This window comes from Brachyhypopomus gauderio, chromosome 2 (genome assembly GCF_052324685.1).
Source record: "Brachyhypopomus gauderio isolate BG-103 chromosome 2, BGAUD_0.2, whole genome shotgun sequence".
NCBI classification, from domain to species: Eukaryota; Metazoa; Chordata; class Actinopteri; order Gymnotiformes; family Hypopomidae; genus Brachyhypopomus; species Brachyhypopomus gauderio.
Window position 1 is genome coordinate 23,656,780 of NC_135212.1, and position 25,484 is coordinate 23,682,263.

General features: G+C 42.0%; 3 protein-coding genes across 4 annotated transcripts; 1 reads left to right on the forward strand and 2 right to left on the reverse strand.

Annotated features, from left to right (window-relative positions):
* Positions 1-4,713: 4,713 nt before the first annotated feature.
* LOC143493505 (uncharacterized) lies at positions 4,714-9,675 on the reverse strand. Its single transcript, XM_076991971.1, has 2 exons — positions 9,315-9,675; positions 4,714-9,065 (listed from the first exon to the last, which is right to left on the reverse strand). The coding sequence occupies exon 2, from the start codon at positions 6,888-6,890 to the stop codon at positions 4,746-4,748; it is 2,145 nt and encodes a 714-aa protein (XP_076848086.1). The 5' UTR covers positions 6,891-9,065; positions 9,315-9,675; the 3' UTR covers positions 4,714-4,745.
* A 1,181-nt stretch (positions 9,676-10,856) lies between these two features.
* On the reverse strand, positions 10,857-14,191 carry LOC143508810 (uncharacterized). Of its 2 annotated transcripts, none has more exons than XR_013129488.1 (7): positions 14,091-14,191; positions 13,447-13,710; positions 12,135-12,303; positions 11,787-11,837; positions 11,461-11,664; positions 11,276-11,384; positions 10,857-11,167 (listed from the first exon to the last, which is right to left on the reverse strand). XR_013129488.1 is itself a non-coding variant. In XM_076997425.1 (7 exons), exons 3-7 carry the CDS (start codon positions 11,793-11,795, stop codon positions 10,895-10,897), a joined length of 501 nt encoding a protein of 166 aa, XP_076853540.1. In that variant the 5' UTR covers positions 11,796-11,837; positions 12,135-12,303; positions 13,447-13,710; the 3' UTR covers positions 10,857-10,894. The 2 variants fall into 2 exon arrangements, 1 of the variants encoding a protein (XP_076853540.1); XM_076997425.1 differs by lacking the exon at positions 14,091-14,191 and having other exon boundaries at positions 11,461-11,525; positions 11,620-11,664.
* Positions 14,192-14,804: 613 nt separating this feature from the next.
* On the forward strand, positions 14,805-24,971 carry pskh1 (protein serine kinase H1). Its single transcript, XM_076991998.1, has 3 exons — positions 14,805-15,177; positions 16,413-17,553; positions 24,654-24,971. Exons 2-3 carry the CDS (start codon positions 16,609-16,611, stop codon positions 24,969-24,971), a joined length of 1,263 nt encoding a protein of 420 aa, XP_076848113.1. The 5' UTR covers positions 14,805-15,177; positions 16,413-16,608.
* The last annotated feature ends 513 nt before the right edge of the window (positions 24,972-25,484 follow it).

Below are 25,484 nucleotides of genomic sequence, written 5' to 3' on the forward strand. Positions count from 1 at the left end.
AATGCAGCGTTTGGCCCCGTGGCCCACCACATCCCACCTTATCCTGAAGCAGGCTGATTATAAAGAGAGAATAGCATATTATTCCTTTGTCCTCTCTCTTTCACTCCAACCCATCCTACGTCCCCTGTCCTTTTTTATCCAAAGCATTTTATCTGATCAAAGTCTGTGCCCTTTATGGGCCTCCACCGGCTGTCACCAAGTCGGCAGCTTATCATTTTGTATGGCATTTCCATTCTGCATTCAGAGCAGAGTGGCCTTATCCTATTGCTCTGTTTGGATTTTAAGTCATTACTTTTTATTTGGGAGACCTGACATAGACATAAGCCGAGCTGCATTCGGGATGTATCAGACTCGAATACTGTTATTCAGTACAGGGGAAAAGAGAAGGTTTGCAGGGCTGAATGTGAAACCTTTGGTGTAAATAAATAAATAAATTCAGCTATTGTTCTGTATAGGAGATGAAGAGAGTTTGCACTTTTGAATGTAATTCTTGTGGTATATCCCATCTTGGATAACCTGAAGGGATGCTGCATGTCTTCAGCAGTACAAGAATAAAAACATTCATAAACAACAATAAAATTCGTTCAGTCATATTTATTCAATATATATTTAAACAGAAAACTTGGACCGGACAATTCGAATTTTGAGTTCAGTTTTTATGCTGTATTTGACATAATGCGCCCTGTGCGTTGTAATCTTTAAAAAGGAGACGCTGGATTTTTTTAATCTTTTTTTTTTTTTTTTGAGGAATAGCATCATCTAGCGGTTCACGCTGCATAGTTGCATTGCAAATCAACTTTATACCATTTTGGAACTAAAAAGACGATTGGATAGTACAGTAGTACAGAACACATTTATATAAGCACATAATCCCAAAGGCAACGCTTTCTCTGAAGTGCACATGTAACTGGCCTTCCCTATATCGGCCCTTGCTCTCTGCGTTGTGTTCTTGTAGTAGTAACAAAGTGACGCAAGTCAGTTGCTCTTGGCGTACCGAGGTTTATTGTAAACTGTAGTGAAATAATAATAAAAAAAGAAACATCACAGTCAGGCTCCTCATTCACAAAGAACATGCACCTCTCTCTGCCGTATCCAATGCAGACTACTTTTTGACAAAAGTAATGAAGCAAAGTTACACAAACCTCACATCAAATTCATATCAATCAATTAATCATACACAAACAAAATAACAAATTATACATATATAAACATCAAACATTTTTCCCACCTCAATCATTACATTACTTAAAATCAGTAACCCATAAACGAAAGGAAACATTTACCAACGTGGTATTAGAAATAAAGCGTATACACATACCTGTAGTGAAATAATAATAAAAAAAGAAACATCACAGTCAGGCTCCTCATTCACAAAGAACATGCACCTGACATGAAAAGAAGGCAAGTTTAACCATAAGTCCGCGAAAATGAAATGGCGGAACTAGCCTCTTAGCGCTATAACTAGTCTGTGTTCAAGCCCTCAAAACGTACACATACAGGTAAAAATGACACAAAAACTACACAGAACTTCCAACATAACAATTCCTTTAACGTACCTAACTACTGTGAGCAATTAAATCGATGTTGTGAACCCGAAAATGCAAACTATAAATCACACCACACGGAATACGTACCTCTCTCTGCCGTATCCAATGCAGACTGACGAGAGGCGTAAAAATAACGGTCACCAACGTCACCCAACGGTCACCAGAATTCGTGACACTGCCCATCGCAACACTCCCAATATTTGGTGAAATTAATATGCTGCATAGTAAAATAAATTCCATAAACAAAAAAAATCGCTAAAATTTTCCTTCTATTTTATACCTGTTACATTCACCCCTCCTTAATTTCACCAAAACAGCCCTACACATGGGTGTCACGTCGGCAAATAGGATGCTCTACAACACTATGCAAGTGCATCCCATGAGACCAGCCAATATTGAGATCTAATCACATAGTTCAGACAGAAGCTATCCGTAAGAAATGGATCAGAGGGAAAAGAAGGTTGATCAAGCCTCCAACCCCTCAGGAACATGAAGGCGCAGCCTACACCTTAACGACCTGGTCCCCCTATACTTAAAGATGACAACACCACAACAAAGTATACACACACATACACACACACACACACAGCATATACAGCGGGACTCATCCAAAGATTACTAAATTACTGACAAAGCTTTTCGAGGTGATGCCATACCCCATGTAATGGGTCTCTGAACCATGTTCTCCAGAAGCCTGTTGACCGACTTAACTACTCTGCCTGCCCTGGTGACCACCCTGTTTCGAATCATAACCCTGTCAGAGTCACGTTCGGGCGAGGTCGGCTGCGAGTCATCACATCAACGACCAGGGGTATGAGATGCATCGGGAACAACGTCAGGATCAGCCTGTGTCTCCTCAGAGCCAACTGAAGCAGGGGTTCGAACAACTGTCAATTCGGGTAACATGAGATCAGCGCGTGCATCATCCATACCGTCCCCTTTTCCACAGCAGGTGTCACTGTTGTCTGTGGAAAGTGACGTGACCTCCCCTGCTACAGTGTCTCCGACGGCACGGTCTGTGTCGGACAAGACCCACAATGATGTCCGTGACTGGGAAGACTCCTCCCCCAGACAGCTAAGTCCATCAGGTTCGCCACAAGCATCCAAGTCACCAGCAGATGAGCTGTTCGACGGTTGATCCTCCAGTGCACCTTGGACAGGAAGGAAGCTTACATCTAGCAACAGGTTCCTGTGCACGACCTTCAAATGACCCAATGTATCACAGATTCTGTAGATATGAGTCTTGGGGGATCTCTCAACAACAGTATACACCATGGGTTCCCACCTATCAGCCAATTTCTTCTTGCCTCGTTCTCCTTTGTTGGCAAGTAGAACCCGGGCACCGACCTCTAGAGAGACGCCTTTTACTTTCCTATCATACTGATGGGCCTGATGTTTTTGCTCACTGGCAGCGTGCTTCTGAGCAATACTAGCAGCTTCAGATAGATATGACAGCAGAGTTTTGGAGTAACTGCCGAAGTCTGCCACAATGGAATCATGCAGGACAGATTTGAACATCACATCTACTGGAAGTCTCGGTATGCGCCCAAACATCAGATGGAAAGGTGCGAAATCCGTAGTCTCATGAACAGTTGCATTATACGCAAACGTTAAGGTCTGGATCTGCTGCGGCCATTCTTGCTTTGCTCTAAGGGGAAGGGCACGTAACATATTGCCGAGGGTGCGATTGAACCGCTCTGTACCACCGTTGCCCATGGGGTGGTAGGCGGTAGTATGGGACTTGGCAACCCCAGACAATAGCAGCAGTTCAGCAACCAATTCACTTTCAAAGCCGGGACCTTGGTCTGAGTGAATACGCTCAGGGAAACCATAAACGCAGAAAACACAATCCCACAGCTTCCTGGCAATCTGCTTAGCAGTCTGATTCCTGCATGGGAAAGCATACGCCATCTTAGTGAAATGGTCGGTTGCCACAAGTACATCAACGGAGTTCTTGTTCTTATCTTCTGCTGACCAAAAGTCGATGCAAACGAGCTCCATAGCGGCTGATGTCTTTATGCTCTCTAAAGCGGCCCGTGCGGCTGGCTCCGGCGTCTTGGCTAGAATGCATCTCCCACAGCAACGAACATACTCCTTCACATCCCTTTCCATGTAGGGCCAGAAAAAACGTTGCCTCGCTAGATGGAGAGTCCTGGCCTGACCCTGATGTCCAGCCAAGTCGTGCACTCCTTCCAAGGCAACATCCCTTAGGCTAACCGGCAACACCAACTGAAGCCTCTTTATCTTGCTCACACGGTCTCTCGTCACCCGGTACAGGATACCATTCTGAACTTTAAGTCTATCCCAATGCTTCAGCATGGCCAACGACCTGACGTCCATACCGTGTCTCTCCCGTCTGGAAGGGCGCCGTCTACGAACCGCCAAGACTTTGCAAATGGCAGGATCCTTAAGCTGGTGGTCCTCTAGCTCACGCAAGGTAAGTGAAGGCAGAGTACCCAAACCCACAGGTTGCAGCTGTTGAACATGATGGCATAGGAGGGTAGCTCTGTTCTCAGCATCCTCCACCCAGTCATTGTGACAAAGCAGAGCAGCCTTGACCTCTGAAGGGCTAAAGGAAGCTCCTGGTTCCCGAGCATGCTCCTGCTCCTGGATCACCTGAACGAGTTGAGTTCCTCGCCTAAAAACGTCCTGCACCCCGTCAACTCCTGAGCTCTCAGCTTCCTGTACCAAGTCGCTGTAGGGCTCCTGGATGAGACGCTTGCTGACACAAGTAGCGAAAGGATCACGGCTGAGCGCATCTGCCACAATGTTTTTTGGGCCTGGAATGTATTTCAAATCGAAGGAGTAGGACGACAGCTTGGCCACCCACCTTTGCTCGTAAGCATCAAGTTTGGGCTTGGTCAATATATGGGTAAGAGGATTGTTATCCGTCCACACCGTGAAATCGTTCCCTTTCAGCCAGTGACTAAATTTCTCAGTGATGCTCCACTTCAGAGCTAAGAACTCAAGACGATGAGCAGGGTATCTCTGCTGCGATCTACTGAGAGCTTTGCTAGCAAAAGCGATAGGACGAGCCTTGTCTTCTCCTGCAGGCAGCTGAGATAGCACCGCCCCCAACCCATCTAGAGATGCGTCCACAGACAGGATGAAGGGCACTGAAAAATCAGGATGGGCCAACACAGCACAGTTGAGAAGCTCCGTCTTGAGCCTGAGAAAAGCCTCCTCACATGCCGGACTCTAGTCCTCCACAGTCAATTTCCTGAACGTGCCAGCGCTCCTCCCGACCCGAGCAGTCCTCCCCTTCCTCCTCTGACCTGCCGTTAGAGCAAATAGAGGTTTGGCAATGGCCGAGCATGCTGGAATGAAGCTCTGATAGAAAAAGACCATGCCCAAGAAGGATTTGATTTTCCTCACAGATGGGGTGCAACCATCCTCCTCCATAAGAGCCTCTCTCGACATGTTGGAGATCACGTCTACCTTAGCAGGGTCAACTACAACGCCATGTCGGTCAATTACATGACCCAGAAACTTGACCGATTCCTGCAATAAGTGACACTTCTTAGGGCTCAGTTTGAGATTGTTGTCCCTCAGCTTCTGGAAGACCATCTGGAGTCTGTTTAGAGCATCCTTTTCTGTCGGAGCAAAGACAAGAAGGTCATCCAAATAACAGAGCAGACTGGTGAAATTGAGACTGCCAAAGATGCTCAGCATCATGCGCATGAATGACGCTGGACTGTTGCAGAGTCCCTGTGGCATTCTGTTGTACTCATACAGGCCAGCAGGTGTTGTGAAGGCCGTGTACTTTTTGTCTTCTTCGCACATTGGTATGTTGTAAAACCCGGAAGTCAGGTCCATTGTGCTGAAAAATGCATTGCCTCCGAGGGCTGCAAGACAATCCGCTTGATGGGGTAGCGGATGGGCATCTTTCAGGGTGCGTGCATTCAACCACCTAAAGTCCGTACAGACCCTGAGTCCACCGTCCTTCTTCCAAACCATCACAAGAGGGGATGCATACTCACTGGTAGATTTGCGGATTATCCCCTTCTCCTCCATATCTGTGAGCACCTGCCGGAGATGTTGGTAATGAGCAGGAGGCACTCTCCTGTATGGCATGCGAAAAGGACGGTCATCTGTCAGACGGATGCGGTGCACAAACCCTCTGGCTTCACCACAGTCAAGTGCATGTCTCGAAAAAATGTCCTCGTATTCCTCAATAAGTTCAACAAGCTCCCTCTTAGACTGGAAGCTGGTGTGGCGAAAGTCAATATCAAGATCACTTAATCCCAAGCTGGAAAGTCTGTCCTTCAGGTCAGCGTCAGTGGCCACTGATCTACTGGTACTGGCCGACGTCCTGTCCCCCAACTCACAGGAGCTCTGCTGCAGGTCGAGGTCTTCCACTGCGAGACAGGGTGACACATCAGCGATCCTGGAGTTTCGTCTCAGAATGACCGGCATCGATGATAGGTTAGTAACTTTCATCGGCACCCACCGGTCTCCCCACATCGGTGTTATGATACGCCCTACAAGAATATCCCTTGGTGTGGACTTTGAGGTGGAGGGTTCCACAATAACTGTACTGCCAGGAGACACTGGTACGTTGCTAGGTAGTTTGCCCCATACAAGGTGCTCACACTTGGGAAGTAATGTGACTGCACGAGGTAGCCTCACGGTTCCAATCCTGTCAGGGATGTCCTCACCCCTCCATCTAATGGTGCATGACATCATATCCAAGAAATGCTCATGGTCGTGCCTTGAATGTCTGCACCCTGCAGACATAAGCTTCCAGTAGTCATCGTTACCTTTCATGACGCGCATAAGGTGCTTAAGTACATTAGAGCCAATGATGAGATCATCTCGTTGGCCAGGGACCACTATGACAGGGACTAAACATTTCACTCCATAAACCGTCAGTGTCAAGTCATATATGCCTGTGGGGCGAGTCCGTTTTCCTCCACAGCCAACCAGCACAATCTGCTCAGCTGGCTGGAGATCACCCGTAATAACACCAGCCTCTCTGAGCGAGTGCACAGCCCCCTCATTTAGAGTGCAAGCCATGGAACCTGAATCAAGCATGCCCCTCAACTCAAGGGTGTCATTCACTCCAACTTGAGTGTAAAACAATTCACTAAATGCTGGCACCTCCGCCGATCCATGAACCACGACTTGGTATCCTTCTGGTGTGACTGAACAAGTGTTGACATAATGAAGCTCGAGGTCTGATCCATCCCTGTTGAGGGTGTCATCTCCACCTCCCACACTGCCCCTCATCAAGTGTGGGTGTTCTAGTTTCCCAAAGGCAGATTCTGGTTGATGGCCACCTGATCCATTCTCCTCTGCCCACGTCTGTTGCATTCTCGCTTCCAATGACCAGGAGCAAAGCATGACAGGCAAAGATTCTCCTTCCTGCAGTGCATGAGAGTTGAATGCCGAGTGTCACCACATACCAGACAGGACCCCCTCCGAGAAGGCCCTGGAACAACCTGTCTTGACTGAGCTGGCACAGGGGATGCAAACTGCACATCCTGATGAACCACCATACGATCCAAAAGACCAATCAGAGTACGCATGCTGTTCACATCCATGGCTGGAGCAGGGGTTGAGGCGGATGGGCAGTCACTGTGCTGAGCAGATGAAACGGAAGCTGGCTGCACAGGTTTGGAGGTGAGAACTGGCACTGGACAGGAGGGCAGTGGGAAATGGGAAGGTTGCTGGTCATAAGCAGCTGCTGAGGCTGGGATGAATTGGGCTGCCGTGGGTGAGAGACGCGGGACATGAACTGAATCCGATGTCATGCTAAATGTGACTGCAGGCGGAGCCAGTGGAATGACGTCAGAAACTGCACAGTGCCGTGAGATGGGAGCAGCATGTATCGTGTGAGAGGGAATGTGTTCCTGAGACATGACAGACTGGGCATGGCTGACAGTGTGGCCCTGTATGGTGCAAGAACCTGTTTGAGAACGCATCTTGAGCTCACGCTGGAAACTGTCGATGCGGTCTTGTACTTCAGTGGTCGTCCACTCCTCAGCTGCCTTGAAACTGAGTCTGTTCGAGAGGATGGGGTCCGGGCAATATTTAATGAACATCATTGACACTTCACGTCCTGGATCCCCAACACACCGTCCCTGCCTCCGTAAACACTCATCTGCAATGTCAATGGCATTATTGAGTCTAATCCAATATTCCATCACTCCCTCATGATGCAATGGCTTGGTATTATAGAAATCAGCCATCGGCATAGAGGAGTAAGTCAGCTCACTAAAGTGCTGTTTCAGAAGATCAAAGATCATGTCAGGAGTCTTGCTCAGTGATGGGTTGTGGCGCATTGTGACTTTCACTACATCTCTTGCTCTCCCCGTTAGCCTAACCAATATCTCCTGGGATTGCTGGTGTGTAGGAATGTTTCTTTTCACAAAATATATCTCCACCATTTCTACCCACTCACGAACCGAGCATTTATCACCTCTGTCACCTCTGAAAATTGGGGGCTCTTTAACATCTGACTGCATTACAAGTTTCACACCAGACAGGTTCAACTCATTGGGTCCCTGTTCTGAGCTAGAAATCCCTAGGGGTGCAGAGTTGTTTTGCCCTCTGTCACTCTGCAGCTGAGTAGCAATGGACCTCCCTATCTGGTCAGCCAGTTCTGAGATGAGAGTACTCAACTCAACATGAGACGTTGTCTGTGGGCTCTGCAACTCATTTGCAGGAGCCTGAATACGGGTCGAACAAAACCCAGGCGTGTTCAACCTTCCCACTTTAGGTGTGTGAAGTCCATCCCTGAGAAACCACCCTCTCCCAAGACCCACAGTGAAAGAACCCTCTGGGCTAGCATCTGATTCCATATTGACTAATAAAAATGACAAATTAACAAGAAAGGAGAATAAGCGGTGGAGAAAACAAAATCACAAATCATTCAAAAGAGTTGTGTAAGAAACTCTTCTTCCAAATAAGGAAGGTCCACTAAAATGTCTCTTACACTAAATGACCAACTTGCAACACAGGTGAAAAGGCTGGTAACCCCATGTGATCGAGATGGCGTCGATGCTTGATGGATCACGAAGGTCACGGCACCAATGTAACTGGCCTTCCCTATATCGGCCCTTGCTCTCTGCGTTGTGTTCTTGTAGTAGTAACAAAGTGACGCAAGTCAGTTGCTCTTGGCGTACCGAGGTTTATTGTAAACTGTAGTGAAATAATAATAAAAAAAGAAACATCACAGTCAGGCTCCTCATTCACAAAGAACATGCACCTCTCTCTGCCGTATCCAATGCAGACTACTTTTTGACAAAAGTAATGAAGCAAAGTTACACAAACCTCACATCAAATTCATATCAATCAATTAATCATACACAAACAAAATAACAAATTATACATATATAAACATCAAACATTTTTCCCACCTCAATCATTACATTACTTAAAATCAGTAACCCATAAACGAAAGGAAACATTTACCAACGTGGTATTAGAAATAAAGCGTATACACATACCTGTAGTGAAATAATAATAAAAAAAGAAACATCACAGTCAGGCTCCTCATTCACAAAGAACATGCACCTGACATGAAAAGAAGGCAAGTTTAACCATAAGTCCGCGAAAATGAAATGGCGGAACTAGCCTCTTAGCGCTATAACTAGTCTGTGTTCAAGCCCTCAAAAGGTACACATACAGGTAAAAATGACACAAAAACTACACAGAACTTCCAACATAACAATTCCTTTAACGTACTTAACTACTGTGAGCAATTAAATCGATGTTGTGAACCCGAAAATGCAAACTATAAATCACACCACACGGAATACGTACCTCTCTCTGCCGTATCCAATGCAGACTGACGAGAGGCGTAAAAATAACGGTCACCAACGTCACCCAACGGTCACCAGAATTCGCAAGAGTACCTGGCTGCAGACCTCCAGCAGGAGGACCTCCACGCTGGGGCAGGAAGTGACGCACCTCCACGCTGGGGCAGGAAGTGACGCAGCTCCAACGTGAGGCTGGAAACGGAGACGCGTCTGGCGAAACGGGTGTCCTTGTATGGATTTACGATTCAGATTTACATAAATAATATTTTGCTTCGCGGTTATGTTAATCTATGTATCGATTTATTAACGTGGGGCTGGAAACGGAGACACGTCTGGCGAAACGGGTGTCCTTGTATGGATTTACGATTCAGATTTACATAAATAATATTTTGCTTCGCGTTTATGTTTATCTATGTATCGATTTATTAACGTGGGGCTGGAAACGGAGACACGTCTGGCGAAACGGGTGTCCTTGTATGGATTTACGATTCAGATTTACATAAATAATATTTTGCTTCGCGTTTATGTTTATCTATGTATCGATTTATTAACGTGGGGCTGGAAACGGAGACACGTCTGGCGAAACGGGTGTCCTTGTATGGATTTACGATTCAGATTTGCATAAATAATATTTTGCTTCGCGTTTATGTTTATCTATGTATCGATTTATTTTTATTTATATTTTATAAAAGATCTATGATATTAGCAGAGCCTAGATGAATGGAACTCAATGCTAGAAATACAGATTAAAAACAGCTAGCTAACTATCCACTGGGCCAGGACAGATGAACGTATTGTGCTTAAAAGCAAAAAAAAACAACAACTTTCCTCTATATTTCAATGTAGTAAACAGGTTTAGGCAGTAAAGACGCTAGTGTATTAGTGCTACTGTGAGCTCACTGGTGCTGGAGAGGCACCCAGATCATGTTAAGGTTTAAAACGATTAAAAACGTTAAATAATATTTGTTACTGAAACACTAGATATTGTTCTGTGTTGAGAAAATTGCTCAAACTAACCCATATGATTCTAAAAAGTGGGTATTCTCTTCTCTATTAGAGATTCTGATATTATTTTGTATATTATCTGTAATGTTGATCGGTTGTTCAATAAAACAGTATAATAAAAATTTGTGGTTTTCGTCTGTAATTTGTGTTTTTGTAAAACAACTATAAAAGTGTGTGTACATACACACCCTTGTTACCCATGCCAATTCATTAAGACTTTTGTTTTTCAGCAAATTTGCATATCTTGAGCAGCTATTTGTTAATTGAAAAGCCAATTGTATGACACTCTTACACTACCTAATATTAAATAAAACGAAAGTCAGTCAGATTCAGAAATGCAATATGCTGTTCTTCCTTTAGACTTACATTTGCATATTAGCAGGAAAACTGCAAGTGCATCTTTACAGTTATTTTCTCACCCATCTTTATAACCAAGTATTTTTGGCAGTATATTTCATTAAACAGGCCATTACATTTACAAAACGGCAACCCCCTCACCACCCTAACAGGCACACAATCAATAATATCAAGGTTCTTTTTTTTACTTTTTATTAAATGTTTGATACACATTGTATTTTGTCATTTATTTAAAACCATGGCATTGACACAGAGACCCTGTTTGTCAACACATGCTTCCAAAAACAATTCCATGTCCTCTCCATATTCAAATTGGAACATGAACGGTTCCTTGGTCTCTGGGCCATCTCCCTTCATAAGCTCAATGAGGGAATCTTTCCGGTCTTCCTCAGTCTGTGTCAAATATATTGGCATTGTTACATGCCCCCGTAACTGTGTGCGGTTCTGGCTGATCCATTTCACAGCTGTGGAAAGGTCCCTTACAACCGCTGGCTCCTTCAACAGAAAAATAATCAGTACAGTCTTAGTGAAAATCAGAGTGTGTTGCCATAGTTACATTATGTGGAATTGCAATTCAGGTTAGAGATTCTGTACTGCACTGACCTGATCAACTTCTGCACGCTTGCGTTTTTTAAGTTTTGAGACCGGCACATGGTGGCCTTGCAGGACAGCATTGGATTCCTCTGTCCAATGAGCAAAGAGTTTGCCAAAGCTTGAAAATAGAAAAGTCCTGATATTGGTTACACTTCTAACATTAAGGCATTTTTCTCAAAGCAATCAAATCATACCTGTCAAGTTCAAAGTTTTCCATTAAAAGCAGGCACCACCATTTCCGCAATGAGAGCATGTCATTCTGTAAACATACAAAAGTATTGTAGTAGTAAAATTTGCTACATTTGAACATCTTTTGTACAATTGATCCTCTTTAATAGTTCCAAGTTACTTACAATTGTGTAGTCAAAAGGGGCATCCAATGCCACATACAACGCAGACTGCCATTTAAACACATGGAAGTTTGTATTATATATTATAATTTGGACAACTACAATATAATATTACTATATTATAGATCAAAAGTTTAAAACCAAAATGAATTACATATAACATGTCGTACCATTAGCATGAAGATCCCACAGTCAAGCCCATAGTCTTGGCTTGGAAACCCCTGTAGAAACAATAAACAAAAATCCAATATAAAATGTATGGGGAGAGATTATTGTCATTAGCAATCATGTTACACACACACACACACACACACACACACACACACACACACACACACACACACACACACACACACACACAGAGAGAGACAGACAGACAGAGAGACATTTATTTACATTTTGGTATAACGTGGCAAAACGCAAGGATTTCAGTAGGATATGAATTCTTTCTATAGGCTCTGTATGCACATTTAAAAGAACATGGATGATGATTGAAAATAAAGATAAGCTTTGCGTACCTTTGTATTTTATCCCATTCTTGATATGGGCGTCCACATGTCTGTTGATCTTCCCCTTTGTTGTTGGTTTGAAGGTTGGGCAAAGAGGACAGTGAAACAGTTTTCTGCAACATGTGTTGCATTCTTCGAGGTTCGGTTGTACACCAGCATCACAGATAGAAGGGTGCATCTAAAACCCAGTGATTAATAAGATTAATTGGACATTTATTTTATTGAAATGTTATAATGTTATCATTCTAAGGTCAGCAATATATACAATATATGAAACATTTTATATTTACACCTAACAAAAAACTACAGTATTGCAGCATACAGAGGGTAGTGCATGAGGTTTCGTGCAACTGTGTCCATCAAAATCCCAAACGGATATGCATTCCCATAAATTTCAAATTCACTGACTTAATATAATCTGAAGATCCTTAAAAAATTTCCATTTGTAAAGCAATATTAAATTACCTGGAAATATTTATATTGTTTTAAAGCATGGGATAACTAGGGTGATGTATATATATCAGCTTATGACACTAAAGTAACATGACCTAGACCTATTATTTATGCACACAAATAAACCTATTACAATACACGTATGTTGTGCCAATAAAATTAATATACTGACATGATTGTCCATCTAAATATTAATTACAGCAACATTGGTTTGACTAAGTCACAGGGTTGCCAACTCTCAAACACACGCATTTGACCGTCTTCACCAGTGGTGTAGTCCTAAAAAAATAAGTGGGGGGGTCGCGTGATGGCGAGTGTAAGTTGTTGAGCGGGGGGTGGCGAGTGTAAGCCACAAATTAAGTATTATATCGCAATAAATCGATCGCCAGTGGTTGGCGAATTACTAACGCGTCAAGTTTAAACCTAGCTTTGAACGTAACAGTCTTAGCAAGAACAACACCGGTAACAAAATAACATTTTTAACACCGGTTAAAATAAGTGAGGGGACGGCGTCCCCCGCCCCCCAACTACACCCCTGGTCTTCACACGCTCACACGCCATACATCCGATTTCTCACGCCGGAAAAAAATCTAGTTTATTTACCTCTGATCCATATGTATGATTCAATGAGTTACTAGTTCGCTCTGGCGGCAACACCTGGTGATCGATCGATCTCAATATAATACTTAATTTGTGTCCATTTTACACCCCCGGTAACGTTCGCCAACCTTTGGCCAACGTTACCCTACCTAGCTAACAAACAGGTCTCAATAGGCTTTATTTTTTATTTAGCTTTTATTCACTCAAGCTGTAGAGTTCAATAAAATATATACTAATTAAATAAACTATTTTACCTTAAGATACTCACCTTCATTCAAAAGTAAGGAAAACCTCGAGACGGGTCTGGCTGCAGCGAGGTACTCTTGCTTGAAAACTTTACTATTGTACTGTTGTAATTTCGTCACTTCCTGCCCCAACATGGAACTGCGTCACTTCCTGCCCCAGCGTGGAGGTGCGTCACTTCCTGCCCCAGCGTGGAGGTGCCTCCTGCTGGAGGTCTGCAGCCAGACCCGTCTCAGAATTCGTGACACTGCCCATCGCAACACTCCCAATATTTGGTGAAATTAATATGCTGCATAGTAAAATAAATTCCATAAACAAAAAAAATCGCTAAAATTTTCCTTCTATTTTACACACAGAGGGTGTTTGGCTTATATATTGTGTTGTTTATAAACAAACAAGCAAACGAATTAATTAATACATTTGAATCTGTATCCAATGAAATTTGCACTGGAGAATTAAGACCTTTTAGTGTGGAATTAACATATGCAGTGTTAAATACTGGATACTGTATTTAGCTGGTCATAAAAGAACACTGTTTTGAGTTATTTCAACCCGAGGTTTCTGCTGGGTGTTGTCATTGGGAAGCTGACGTAAAAGTCCAACACAACAGACATTTAGAAAAAGAGAAGTTCAAGAAATACAATTACCGCCCCTATAATTGAGTTTCACCTGTAATCAGATGCAGTTGAACAGCTGAGACGTATCCTGTCATTAGGACCGTTCCCTTCAGGATCTCTCTGAAAACCCTTATTTTTACAGTTCTAGTTACTGTATTTATGTGAGCTCTCTGTCGAATAAGATTTTTGGAACTTGTTAAGCGTCGTTTGGACCTTGTTAAAATAGTTGAAGCCAGCAACACTGGGAGTGTATGGTTTTATTACAAAATAAGAGTCAATCAACTTAAAAAAAAATTAATAAAATGTTAGCAAGTGACGTATAAATGGATGAATAAACTTGGTAAAAATATATAAGCATATACGACTTTTGAGGATGAAAACGTGTACAAAACATTTGAATGTAAAATGTTTTCTTACTATTATCCTATTGTTATTATTATTATTATTATTATTATTAATAATAATAATAATAATAATAATATGCAATAATAATATGCAATAATAACGGATTGAAGGACATATGGTATGTCATTTGATTTGTCAAAATATACTTTGATTCTAAGCTTAAGCCTTTTTTTCGTTATAGTTAGTTTAAAAGTGAAGACATCAAGTACAAATTAAAACGGTCTAGATTTCAACATTACCTTTTTCTCAATAAGTAGCGTAGTATAAGATTCATGAAATCCTTCTTGCTCTGTTTTGCTCATCTCCAAACTCCTCCGAAAAAAAGTTTATCCATCAGCCATTTTGTGGTGCTCAGTGATTCTGGCTTCACAATATTTTTTGCAGGGGTCGAAACAAGCGGAGGTCTTAAAAAAAGTCCATACAGGAAAAAAGGTGGTCCCGTTCCGAAAACACCGTACCGAAGCAAGCGGCCAAATCTTCCAACTTTTATGTCTTTCGTGTTCGCTGTAAATAGAACAACATTTAGTGCAAGAACGTTTTTAGATCAGCATGTCAGTAATATTACATACAGAAAGTGGAGATAAACTCGATCGTTTTAACTGGATAAAAGTTTGAGAAATTTGCACAAAAAATGGAGAGAACAGCTGAGAGTGGGGTGAGGAGGTTGGCGTTGGCAAGTTTTGGAATTTCGCTTTGTTACTGCCTCCGTCGCGTGTAACAAAACCAGTTATAAGGTGATGTAAAAACTTATTTTGATACATAATGTTTTAAAACAATGTGAAGCAAACAATGACGCTTTAAACCGCTAAGTGTGAACGTGTAATGGATATAGTTATCGCTTTACCTCTGTCCAGGCCTCAGAAAAACATTTGATATGTGCGGGAGTGATACATTTTCTAACAGCACGGATTATACTTTTGGGACAGACGGGAATATATAGTGGACTGAAATGTGACTTTCCACACCGGGAACAACCAATTTACCGAGATAACACAATTTACCGAGTCATTACACAAAGTGTCTCGGTGAAGACTCTGGCTTTTCAAAACTAATTAACCTATGTTGTTTTAAAACTAAACATCTTAGTCTAGACAAGTGTCCACACTGTTTTGTGTGTATTTTGTTTTGTTCGCGGTGACACTAAATACGACCATGTTGCGGTTAGTACTTGTACATATTTTGATGAGGGGGAAGATAAAACTTCATTGATATACAATCCTAGGATATATGCATTTTTGAACACTGCTACCCTTTTACTCTGCTGTTTCATGCGAGATTTGACTTGTGTAATAAATAATTTATCCCATTTAACAGATCACCTGTAATGCTCCATATTGTTTTGAGGTTATTTTGTTAGCCTTGTTTCGTGGTGGTATTAGGTGATGGTTGTATTTAGTGTCTCACTCGCGTACAAAACACCGTTACACATGGATAATCTATATAAATGTTACTTTTGTGGTCTCCTCTAGTTATTCTATTGTTATACAATATAATCCAACGCACAGTAAACAGTAATCAATATCACAATCTAACACTAATGTTAACATTGGGCTTTTCTAAAAATGCCATATTTTGTCAATTGTGATTTTTACACCGCAATCGAAATTTGTCCTCCGCTTTTAACCCATCTGTGCAGTTAGAACACACACACACACACACTAGTGATTACTAGGGGGCTGTGGATCACACGTGCCCAGAGCGGTGGGCAGCCCTAGCCCGGGGAGCAGTTGGGGTTAGGTGCCTTGCTCAAGGGCACCTCAGGCATGGCCTCAGGTCTGGGAATCAAACCCACGACCCTCCGGTCACAAGACCAGTTCCCTACCACCAGGCCATGCTACTTAAGGATAGAGTGAAATTGTTACACAATGACGAGCATAAAGATAGAATTCAGGTGTATGATATCTGGTTATTGGTTGTGTTCTGAAAGGAGTTTTTCTAACATTGTTTCCTAATATTGTCATTCTTTCAGCCTCAGAATATCCCCAGATATCCATTACCTGCTCTCCGTTCCCAGTCCTGAGTCATTTTGCGACCGGCATTGTTGAGTGGGGCCCTGGAAGCTTTGGTCTGTGTCTTTGACTGGCGCGGCCCAGTGCCGTGTGCTGATTGGCTGTTGCCTGGGCGATGAGGATGTGCTACTCGCATCAAAGGGGAAGGATCTTGACATGATGGGGTGCAGGACAAGTAAGGTCCTCCCAGAACCACCCACAGACGTCCAGTTAGACCTAGTCAAGAAGGTCGAGCCTCACCAGACCGATGTCTATAAGAACTTCCTCCGTACAGATGGCAGCGGGGAGAAAACGGGCTCACCTTCCCCTCACGGCCAGAGCCAAGCCACCAGTGCCGCTACCCAGAGGCTCCCGTTGGCCCAGGGCCAAGCTGAACCACGGCGCAACAAAGTGGCCAAATACAGGGCGAAGTTTGACCCCCGCGTGACGGCTAAGTACGAGATCAAGGCCCTCATTGGCCGGGGCAGCTTCAGCCGGGTGGTGCGCGTGGAGCACAAGGGATCACGGCAGCCGTACGCCATCAAGATGATCGAGACGCGATACCGCGAGGGCCGCGAGGTGTGCGAGTCGGAGCTCTGCGTGCTGCGGCGTGTGCGACACACCAACATCATCCAGCTCATGGAGGTGTTCGAGACGGCAGAGCGCGTCTACATGGTGATGGAGTTGGCCACGGGCGGGGAGCTCTTCGACCGCATCATCGCGCGTGGTTCCTTCACCGAGCGTGACGCCACGCGCGTCCTTCAGATGGTGCTGGACGGCGTGAAGTACCTCCACACGCTGGGCATCACGCACCGTGACTTGAAACCTGAGAACCTGCTCTATTACCACCCCGGGACTGACTCCAAGATCATGATCACTGACTTTGGCTTGGCCAGCACACGCAAGAAGGGTGACGAGTGCCTGATGAAGACCACATGCGGCACTCCCGAGTACATCGCCCCAGAGATCCTGGTGCGCAAGCCATACACCAATGCTGTGGACATGTGGGCGCTGGGCGTTATCTCCTACATCCTGCTCAGCGGCACCATGCCCTTTGAGGACGACAATCGCATGCGTCTCTACAGACAGATCCTCAAGGGGAAATACAGCTTCTCCGGGGAGGTAGGAATCCTGCCACATTCTGCATGGTTGCAGATGTGGAGATTCATATTTCCAAATTGTAGGTTAGAGATGCACGATATACATTGTTTGTATATCTTTGTGATAACCTTTGCAATACTAATACAGTAGAAGTAGGCCTATACAATATATAAATTAGCTCTCTAACAAATGGCAGTATTTTTATTATGTGATGTGAGTATACTGACCAGTCTCATGACCTGAATATGTGGGATCACAAAGTATGTATATCCATACTGTATGGATATACATACTATAGATCATAAAGTCTATAAAGTTTACTATAGACTATAAAGTTAAAATGTGTTTAGATCTGAAATTTATGGCATGACAAGGCAAATCTAGGTACATCCTATAAGCATTTGTTGATGCAAATGTGAGTTCATTACATAGATATATTTTGTTATTCAGTTATGTTGACAAATGAAATCAAGATGCTTTTGTAAAGCAAACAGACAAAAAATCCTAATGTGTAACTGTGTGTTTTCTAATAAGTAGGCTAACTGAAAACTGTAGACCTAAACGATAAACCAAATTTTACTGAGTCATAATCCCTCCCTCTGATTTTAATTACCGTACTTTTATTACTTTACTTTTTCATCTTGTCTGTAAAATGCAGGATATTTTTTAGCCATGTAGTATTTTCTTTGCTCACCGTGACTCTTTGTATTTATAACAAAACCCCATCATTTTAATTATGCTTTTATACCTCAAGATAGTCATGCATCTGAATAGTCTCATATTGTCATTAATATCTTATACATATAAATGCTTTCAGTTTGAATGTTCAGTAGAACCGTGTTAGTCCATAGAATTTTGATCACATCTACTCCACCCAATCAAGTTTCTAACACTAGGAGTGCCTACAACAGCATTTTCATAGATGTTATGAGCATGTTGTGCATATGACTTAAGGAACATTATACAAGAATTTAGTGAAACTATTGAGGCAGTGATGGACCACCTCTGGGTTTTTCTGATTTTCAATTTGAGACACTTTAAAATCAACATGAGGTTCACTGTGGAAAGAATGGGGAGAAATCTGATCATCTCTGACCGCTGAGTTGGACGACTCTGCAAATGTAGGCTATATTGTGTAAAATGAAAGAGGTGCTCGGTTTCCCAAAAGCATCATGACACAAATATAAGTTAATTGCAGCCTGAGCATGACACTGAACATTCTCACTTTCATTTAAGATAATCTTAACCCTGCGATGCTGTGGGCACTAGGTGTAGGAAACCATAAATGTGGCCCAAGGTAGAGGAGGGGAGTGAGTAATGCAGATTTTTAGTGCTGTGAAGAAATTAAAAATGTCTGTTATACAGCCCCAGTGAATCATCAGGCATATGTATTTCATGTCTGTTTTGTATCCCTGGTCATATGCTAAAAAACAGAACTTGAGTTCCGATTGAATGCAGTTGCTGAATATTTTGAGCGGAACAGTAGAAATCTTCACAAAATGTACAGTCGACTGACTTCTACACCCTACAGATTTTAAAACCCTGATTTATTTTAAAACCATCCAAGCAATTCAATGCAGAATTTTCTGCCAGCATTAGCATATGCATCTGCTCTGGCAAGGAAACCCTTTTCAATCACATGCTGTGTCCGAGTTAATAAGGGATTCCATGAAAATGATGATAAACATTTTGCTCTTCCATCTGTTCTGCTGAAATGTGACCAACATTCCAAATCTTCTGGTTATTTTAAGGACACACTTGCTGTAGATACAGTTCAAAGTAGTAGTGCTAAATAATCATATTTATAATCAAAAGACTTCTCATCTCCACCAAGGACAGGTGTATACCTGTGTCTACCCTTTATGCAACCAACCTATATACACTATATTATACTTATTGTTTTGGGGAGGGGGGGGGTTGACAGTGAAATTGTTAACATGATCATGTTACATGATCATTCTTTATTGTTATTTAATAAGTTGTTGCTTAATAATCTTGATGTTTGGAAAAATCAAATTTTTATTTAATATTTTTATATAATATAGTAAATATGATCTAAAATGTCATTCAGTTTTTTTTTTGTTTTTTAAATGCTCAATAATTTAAGGTCAGCAATGCATAGTATAATTTTGTACTCAAAACTCAATATTCAGGGTGTCCGCAGGGTTGTAAAAAGTATTAACGGGTAGTAAATTCAGTTGGCCAAAATTAAGGCCAACGTATTAAAAAGTATTAAAAAATAATAAACTTCATCTGACGAGGTATTAAATTTTCGAACACTCATCCAACTGCCTAGACGTTTTTGAATTTGTATCATGTGCAGGCCTTTCTCCTAAAATTCCTTAAATTAGATTTATTTATATGTTGCTAGCAGTGATATGACGTGACCTGATGTTTGTTCGCGCACGCGCCAGTGACCTAAATACCCGGCTGGTTTGCATATATATATATATATACACACACACACACACACACACAGTAGCGAACCGTAACCATTAAACCTGGGCCCGCTCCCACCCCCCCCCCGAAAAAAATTGTTTCCTCTCCTAATTAACTGCAATAAAGAAAAAATAAAAAAATTGAGACAACAGTACAGCTGTAGACACGCAATAAACAATAACATTTGTACTGAATAAGCAAAATAAGGTTCCAACAAAATAAGGGTCACAGCTCCGTGTTCCTCGGGAGTGGAATATGTAAACAACGCGCACATCAAATGAATGAATCGAAACTAGCTAGCGGTGGTACGAGCAAGTACCTGTCGCTGCAGAATCAAAAGTCCAGGGGGTGGAGCTGTATTTAGATCCAACTCCTCCCACCGTCCATAGATTCTTTTGGTCGGTCCAGGGGGCGGAGCTGCATCTAATCCAACTCCTCCTACGTGTCGCTTACGTTTTTCGACCAGGAAATATAAATCCAATAAATTCACCCTTAAGACTTTTACCGTTTAAATATCAAAATGTTCTTTAAATGTTATTTTAAGTTTAATAACAATCTACTGAATAACAATCCCCCTCGAAGTGTCCATGCGGTACCAAACTGCACAACCTTTACAAATTATTAGTAACTACTGCAAACCCTAATTAATTTATAATAATAATAATAATAATCTTTATTTGTATAGCACCTTTCATACATACATGCAACTCAAAGTGCTTTACAGTATAAATAAAATAAACATTAAAAGGAGATAAGACAAAAAGACAAAAAGAAAATGTTAAAAGAAATTAAAGATAAAAATATTAAAATAACATAAAAAGTAAAAAAGTAAAGTAAATAAGATAATAAAAAGTAAAGTAAATAAGATAAAACTATTAAGATAATTGGATTTAGAAAATAATAGACAACAATGTAATAAAGTAAATAAGATTGAGAATTTCTTAACTAAAAGCGGATCTAAACAGGAATGTTTTGAGACTGTTCTTAAAACTATGCAGGGATGAAATGCCTCTGAGCTCTTCAGGAAGAGAATTCCAGAGCTTTGGGCCATAGTGGCTAAAAGCACCCTCGCCAATCTTTAATCGGCTTTTAGGAATCACCAGTAGATTACTGTTTGAAGACCTGAGAGACCTGACTGGAACATTTAACAGTTTATGTCCAATATGAAGAACACAACATACATAAGTATTTAATACATCTGTATTCTGTTTAGCTAACCGCTCGTCTTCTAACATCTGTTTTTACCGTCACTTACTTAGACACCTAGATTAGATAAACATAACAGTGTTCGTGCAAACAGAAACAGTCAGATTTTGTATGATCACCAAAGGAAACTAGTTACTAGCATTAGCAAGATGAAAATTGGTTTATTATGAACTTACTTTCACATTCGTGATTGTTCACAAATGAACGGCAAGTGAGTAAATAAAAATAGTAATGTAGGACGGCAACATTGATTTGGAATGGCTGGTCTGATGCAACTCCTCCTGCGTAGTGCAATTACTTCAGACCAATGAAAACACGACGGTGGGAGGAGTTGCATCTAGATCCAGCTCCACCTCCTGGACTTTTGCTTCTGCAGCGATGGGTATCTCCCACAGCGGGCGGAAATCATCATACAATTAAGCCCACCCACTAAGACGGCAGATATGATTGGTCAATTTTACTGTCATTTGAAACTGGTATTGCGCTGAATTATAACTGCCTGGCCCTCTGTAAATGAACAGCGGGCCCACCAATCACCAACATTCTGCGGAGGCATCACAGTCCTGATAGGGGGAGACACAGGCTCACAGGCTTGCACTTAACTTAACCCCTCACCTTCAAACACAGATTGAATAGACACGGTTGAATAATTTATTTGCTTATATTTTGTAATAGATTGTCAAACTGTAAGTAGATCAAATAAAAATGGATAAATTATTTATGTTTTAAGAATATTTTAGGCCCTCTGAGAGGGCGTAGAGGGCCCTGACAGTTCCCCACTGATTGAGATTGCCGATTTCGGAAGTGCTCTGTTTGCTTATTAAGTCAATATAATAATTAATTAAGCCTATATACATATAGGCTTAGGTCAGTGGTTGGCAACAACTGAGAGGTCACTTCAGTAGCCGCTTTAAGTCATGCTGGTATTAAAAAATATTTTGTAGGTATTAAAAAGGTATTAAATTCAACTTAAGAATTGTATATACCCTGATATTCCAAAACTTTAGATACATCTTTTTTTCCTTTGTTCTGAGTATCTTTATCAGGCTCAGTTTTATATGCTGTGTAAGTAGCATGTTGGCTGCTTGATTGAGTCGTATCTGAATATTCTCCTGTTCTCTGTCGGTTTGATTTTTTTGCAAGGCTAAGCTCTTGTTATATCGAGTATTCAGACAAGCACTGCTAAAGGAAATGCTAATACATAGATGCCCTGTAAACAGGCCCAATTCCATTCCACCCCTTGCCCTTAACACTTAACACACCTACATTTAGTGCATTCGTCCCTGGGGTACTTGCCTGGGGTGATTCTTGCTGCTAATGGGGGAGGGGGTGGGGGTGAAGTCAGTGGCTCAAAAAGGGGGCATGCAGCGTATGCGACGCATAGGGGCGCTGCACTAGAGGGGGCACCAAATCGATGAGATATAACACTTAATTTGTGTCCATCTTGCGTTCGCCACTCACAACATTCGTTTGGGGGGCGCCTATAGTATGTTTGCATACACCTCAGAAAGTAAGTAATTGCAACCCTGGGTGAAGTGAAGGAGCTATATGGCCATCCAAATGGATTTTTTTCAGAGGCTCACTCCAAATGGAGTGTTGAAACAGAAATTTCCCAGAATTCCCTGCAAATCATAATGATTGCTACACAAGCGACAAAAGAAACCACAAATGGAAAAATCATTTATTAAAGATTTACATAAACATTGTGTTATCTTAATGTTGTTTTAATGTAGTCATTTTCTTCTTAAAAAGCATAAAACATTTGCAACTTGTATGCCAATGTCTTGGTAGCTAACTAGATAATGTTACATTATTACTGACTTGTGAATGACATGCATGCATTTAGACATTTTGTCAGTTTCTCCTGCTTGCTGAACATTGCCACTCCTGTAATATCAATGCAGACTGGCAGGATTGGTGAACTTTACCACTCTAATATCAGCGCAGACTGGCAGTGTTGGCTACAAGACGCCACTATTAGCCTGCTAATGAAGTGTTCATAGGGGAAGATTTCAACCATTACCTATTGTAACTCACTTCCAGGGGACATGGGGACACTTGGAAACAAGTTGTATGGGTAAAAATAAGAATTGTGATTAGGCAAAAGACTAATGCTAATTAGATAAACATTAACATACTGAATACCCCTTTCCTCCAACCCCCACCCCCTCCATATGTCAGTTCTCTCTTCTGTTACATGTTCATGTTACATCTTCATGTTACGTGTTCTCGATATTACTGATCTCTCCATATTTTTTTAAAACATTGAATCTATTGAAATGCCCTTGCATATGGTACTGTAAACTTGGGCCCCACTGGTGGTTTGTAATACTTGCGGTACAACATACAAAGGTTGGCAGCCTGTTGTAATAAATCTACATGAAAACATGTAGGCATTTACCCACATCATTCAAAATTACATTTCTAAGCAGAAATATTCCCCAGAAGGCTGGAATATTCCCCAGAAGGCCACTGTCATGAAACCAGAAAGCAAAAGGTCATGATTGTCCAGTCTCTGGCCTTTTTTTCTGTCTGGATGTTTGTTCTAAATTGTTTGAAGAGCTTTCCATTACCATAAATTAACTTGGATTTTTCTTGATGAAGGAATTACTTGGCTGTCAAGTTGCGAATTTGTGCTTATGTGTTGTTGAATGACTTTCCTTCTGGTGTGTGTGTTGGGGGGGGGGGGGGGGGTTGTTTGTGGTTAGTTGGACCTCACACTAACCCCCTGCTGGAGTGCATGATGCAACACTGTGTCTGGAAGAATGTGTGTTTGTGCATGCGTGTGTGGGTCGATGTGTGCGTGTGTGAGTACATGGTATCACACAAAAATAATGTAGGGTTTTGTGGGGAAGAGCCATGGGGTTCCACAACAACTCATCTGTGTTTTCTATTTACTGGGTCACATAAAAGGATAAAGATGTGGTCAGTCTGCAGGATCTGAACGCCAGGTTAAATATTAGACACTACTGTTGTTTATGGTATTTATTAGCTTAAAAGTTCACAATACTTGCTAATTTTATTTTTACTCTTTTAAATTTATTTGATATTTTATTTAGCAGTTACTTACCAATACAGATATGGTACAAATATGCGTCTTTTCTGGTCTTTGGTTATGACACTGCTCTATATTTGAATGTCTTATAAAACTCACTATTTTTTGTCCATCTGTTTATCCATTGTCAGTCCCAATTGTAACTGGGATTAGATGAGACACATAAACACACCTTAATGGGAAAATAATGATGAGCATTATCATAATTTTTTAGATGATTCATGCATCTTGAAACATAACTTACTATTAAACCAAATTCAAAATTCCATTTTTGTTGAAAAATGAAAATAATGACTGACATTTCTTCACTCAAGTTTATCCAATACTGTACTAATATGTGCTGAAACTTTTCCACAAAAAAGTCTTAATCCTGTTTTTTCCCCCGTCTTTTCCCTCCCCTTACTCCGTCTTCCCATGGTAGCCATGGCCCAGCGTCTCCAACCTAGCAAAGGACTTCATCGACCGTGTGCTCACCGTGGACCCCGGTGAGCGCCTGACAGCCGGCCAGGCACTTAAGCATCCGTGGATCGTGAGCATGGCTGCCTCGTCCTCCATGAAGAACCTACAGCGTTGCATCTCCCAAAACCTCCTGAAGAGGGCGTCCTCGCGCTGCCACAGCACCAAGTCGGCCCACTCGACACGCTCCAGCCGCTCCACCAAGTCCAACAGGGCGCGGCGTGTTCGAGAGAAGGAGCTGAGGGAGCTCAACCGGCGCTACCAGCAGCAGTACAATGGCTGAGGGAGAAGTGCGTGTGCACCACTGCCACACAGCCACCAGAGGGAGTTACACGCCGTTTGCAGCCTCAGCGACCGTGTATGTGTGTGCGTGTGGACAGAACTCGGTAGAGCTCAATAGAGCTTACACTCTGCTCCATGACCACAGAGCTAGTTTGCCTAAAAAGAAAGAAAGAAATCAGCCCTTCAGTCCATCTCTGTGTACGTCTTCTGTTCTCTGTGTACCCTTTGTGTGATTTCCCCCCCCCCCCCCCCCTTATTTATTTATTGTTGAAGTTTTTCCCATTACTATGTTTGTATTTGACATTCCTGTCTCATTAAACCTTTTATGTGATTGTATCTGTTGAACAGAATGATATGTAATGAAGTTGCTGGAAGGACTACTAAATATGAGTAGGCTCTTAGCCCTTCCTGATTTTTGCTGTGAATTATTTTTGTTAAAGCACCAATTACAGTTGGTTGCTCTTCTGGGAGGGGAATTGATGCTGTATTTGCAACAACATATCTTATCTAAATC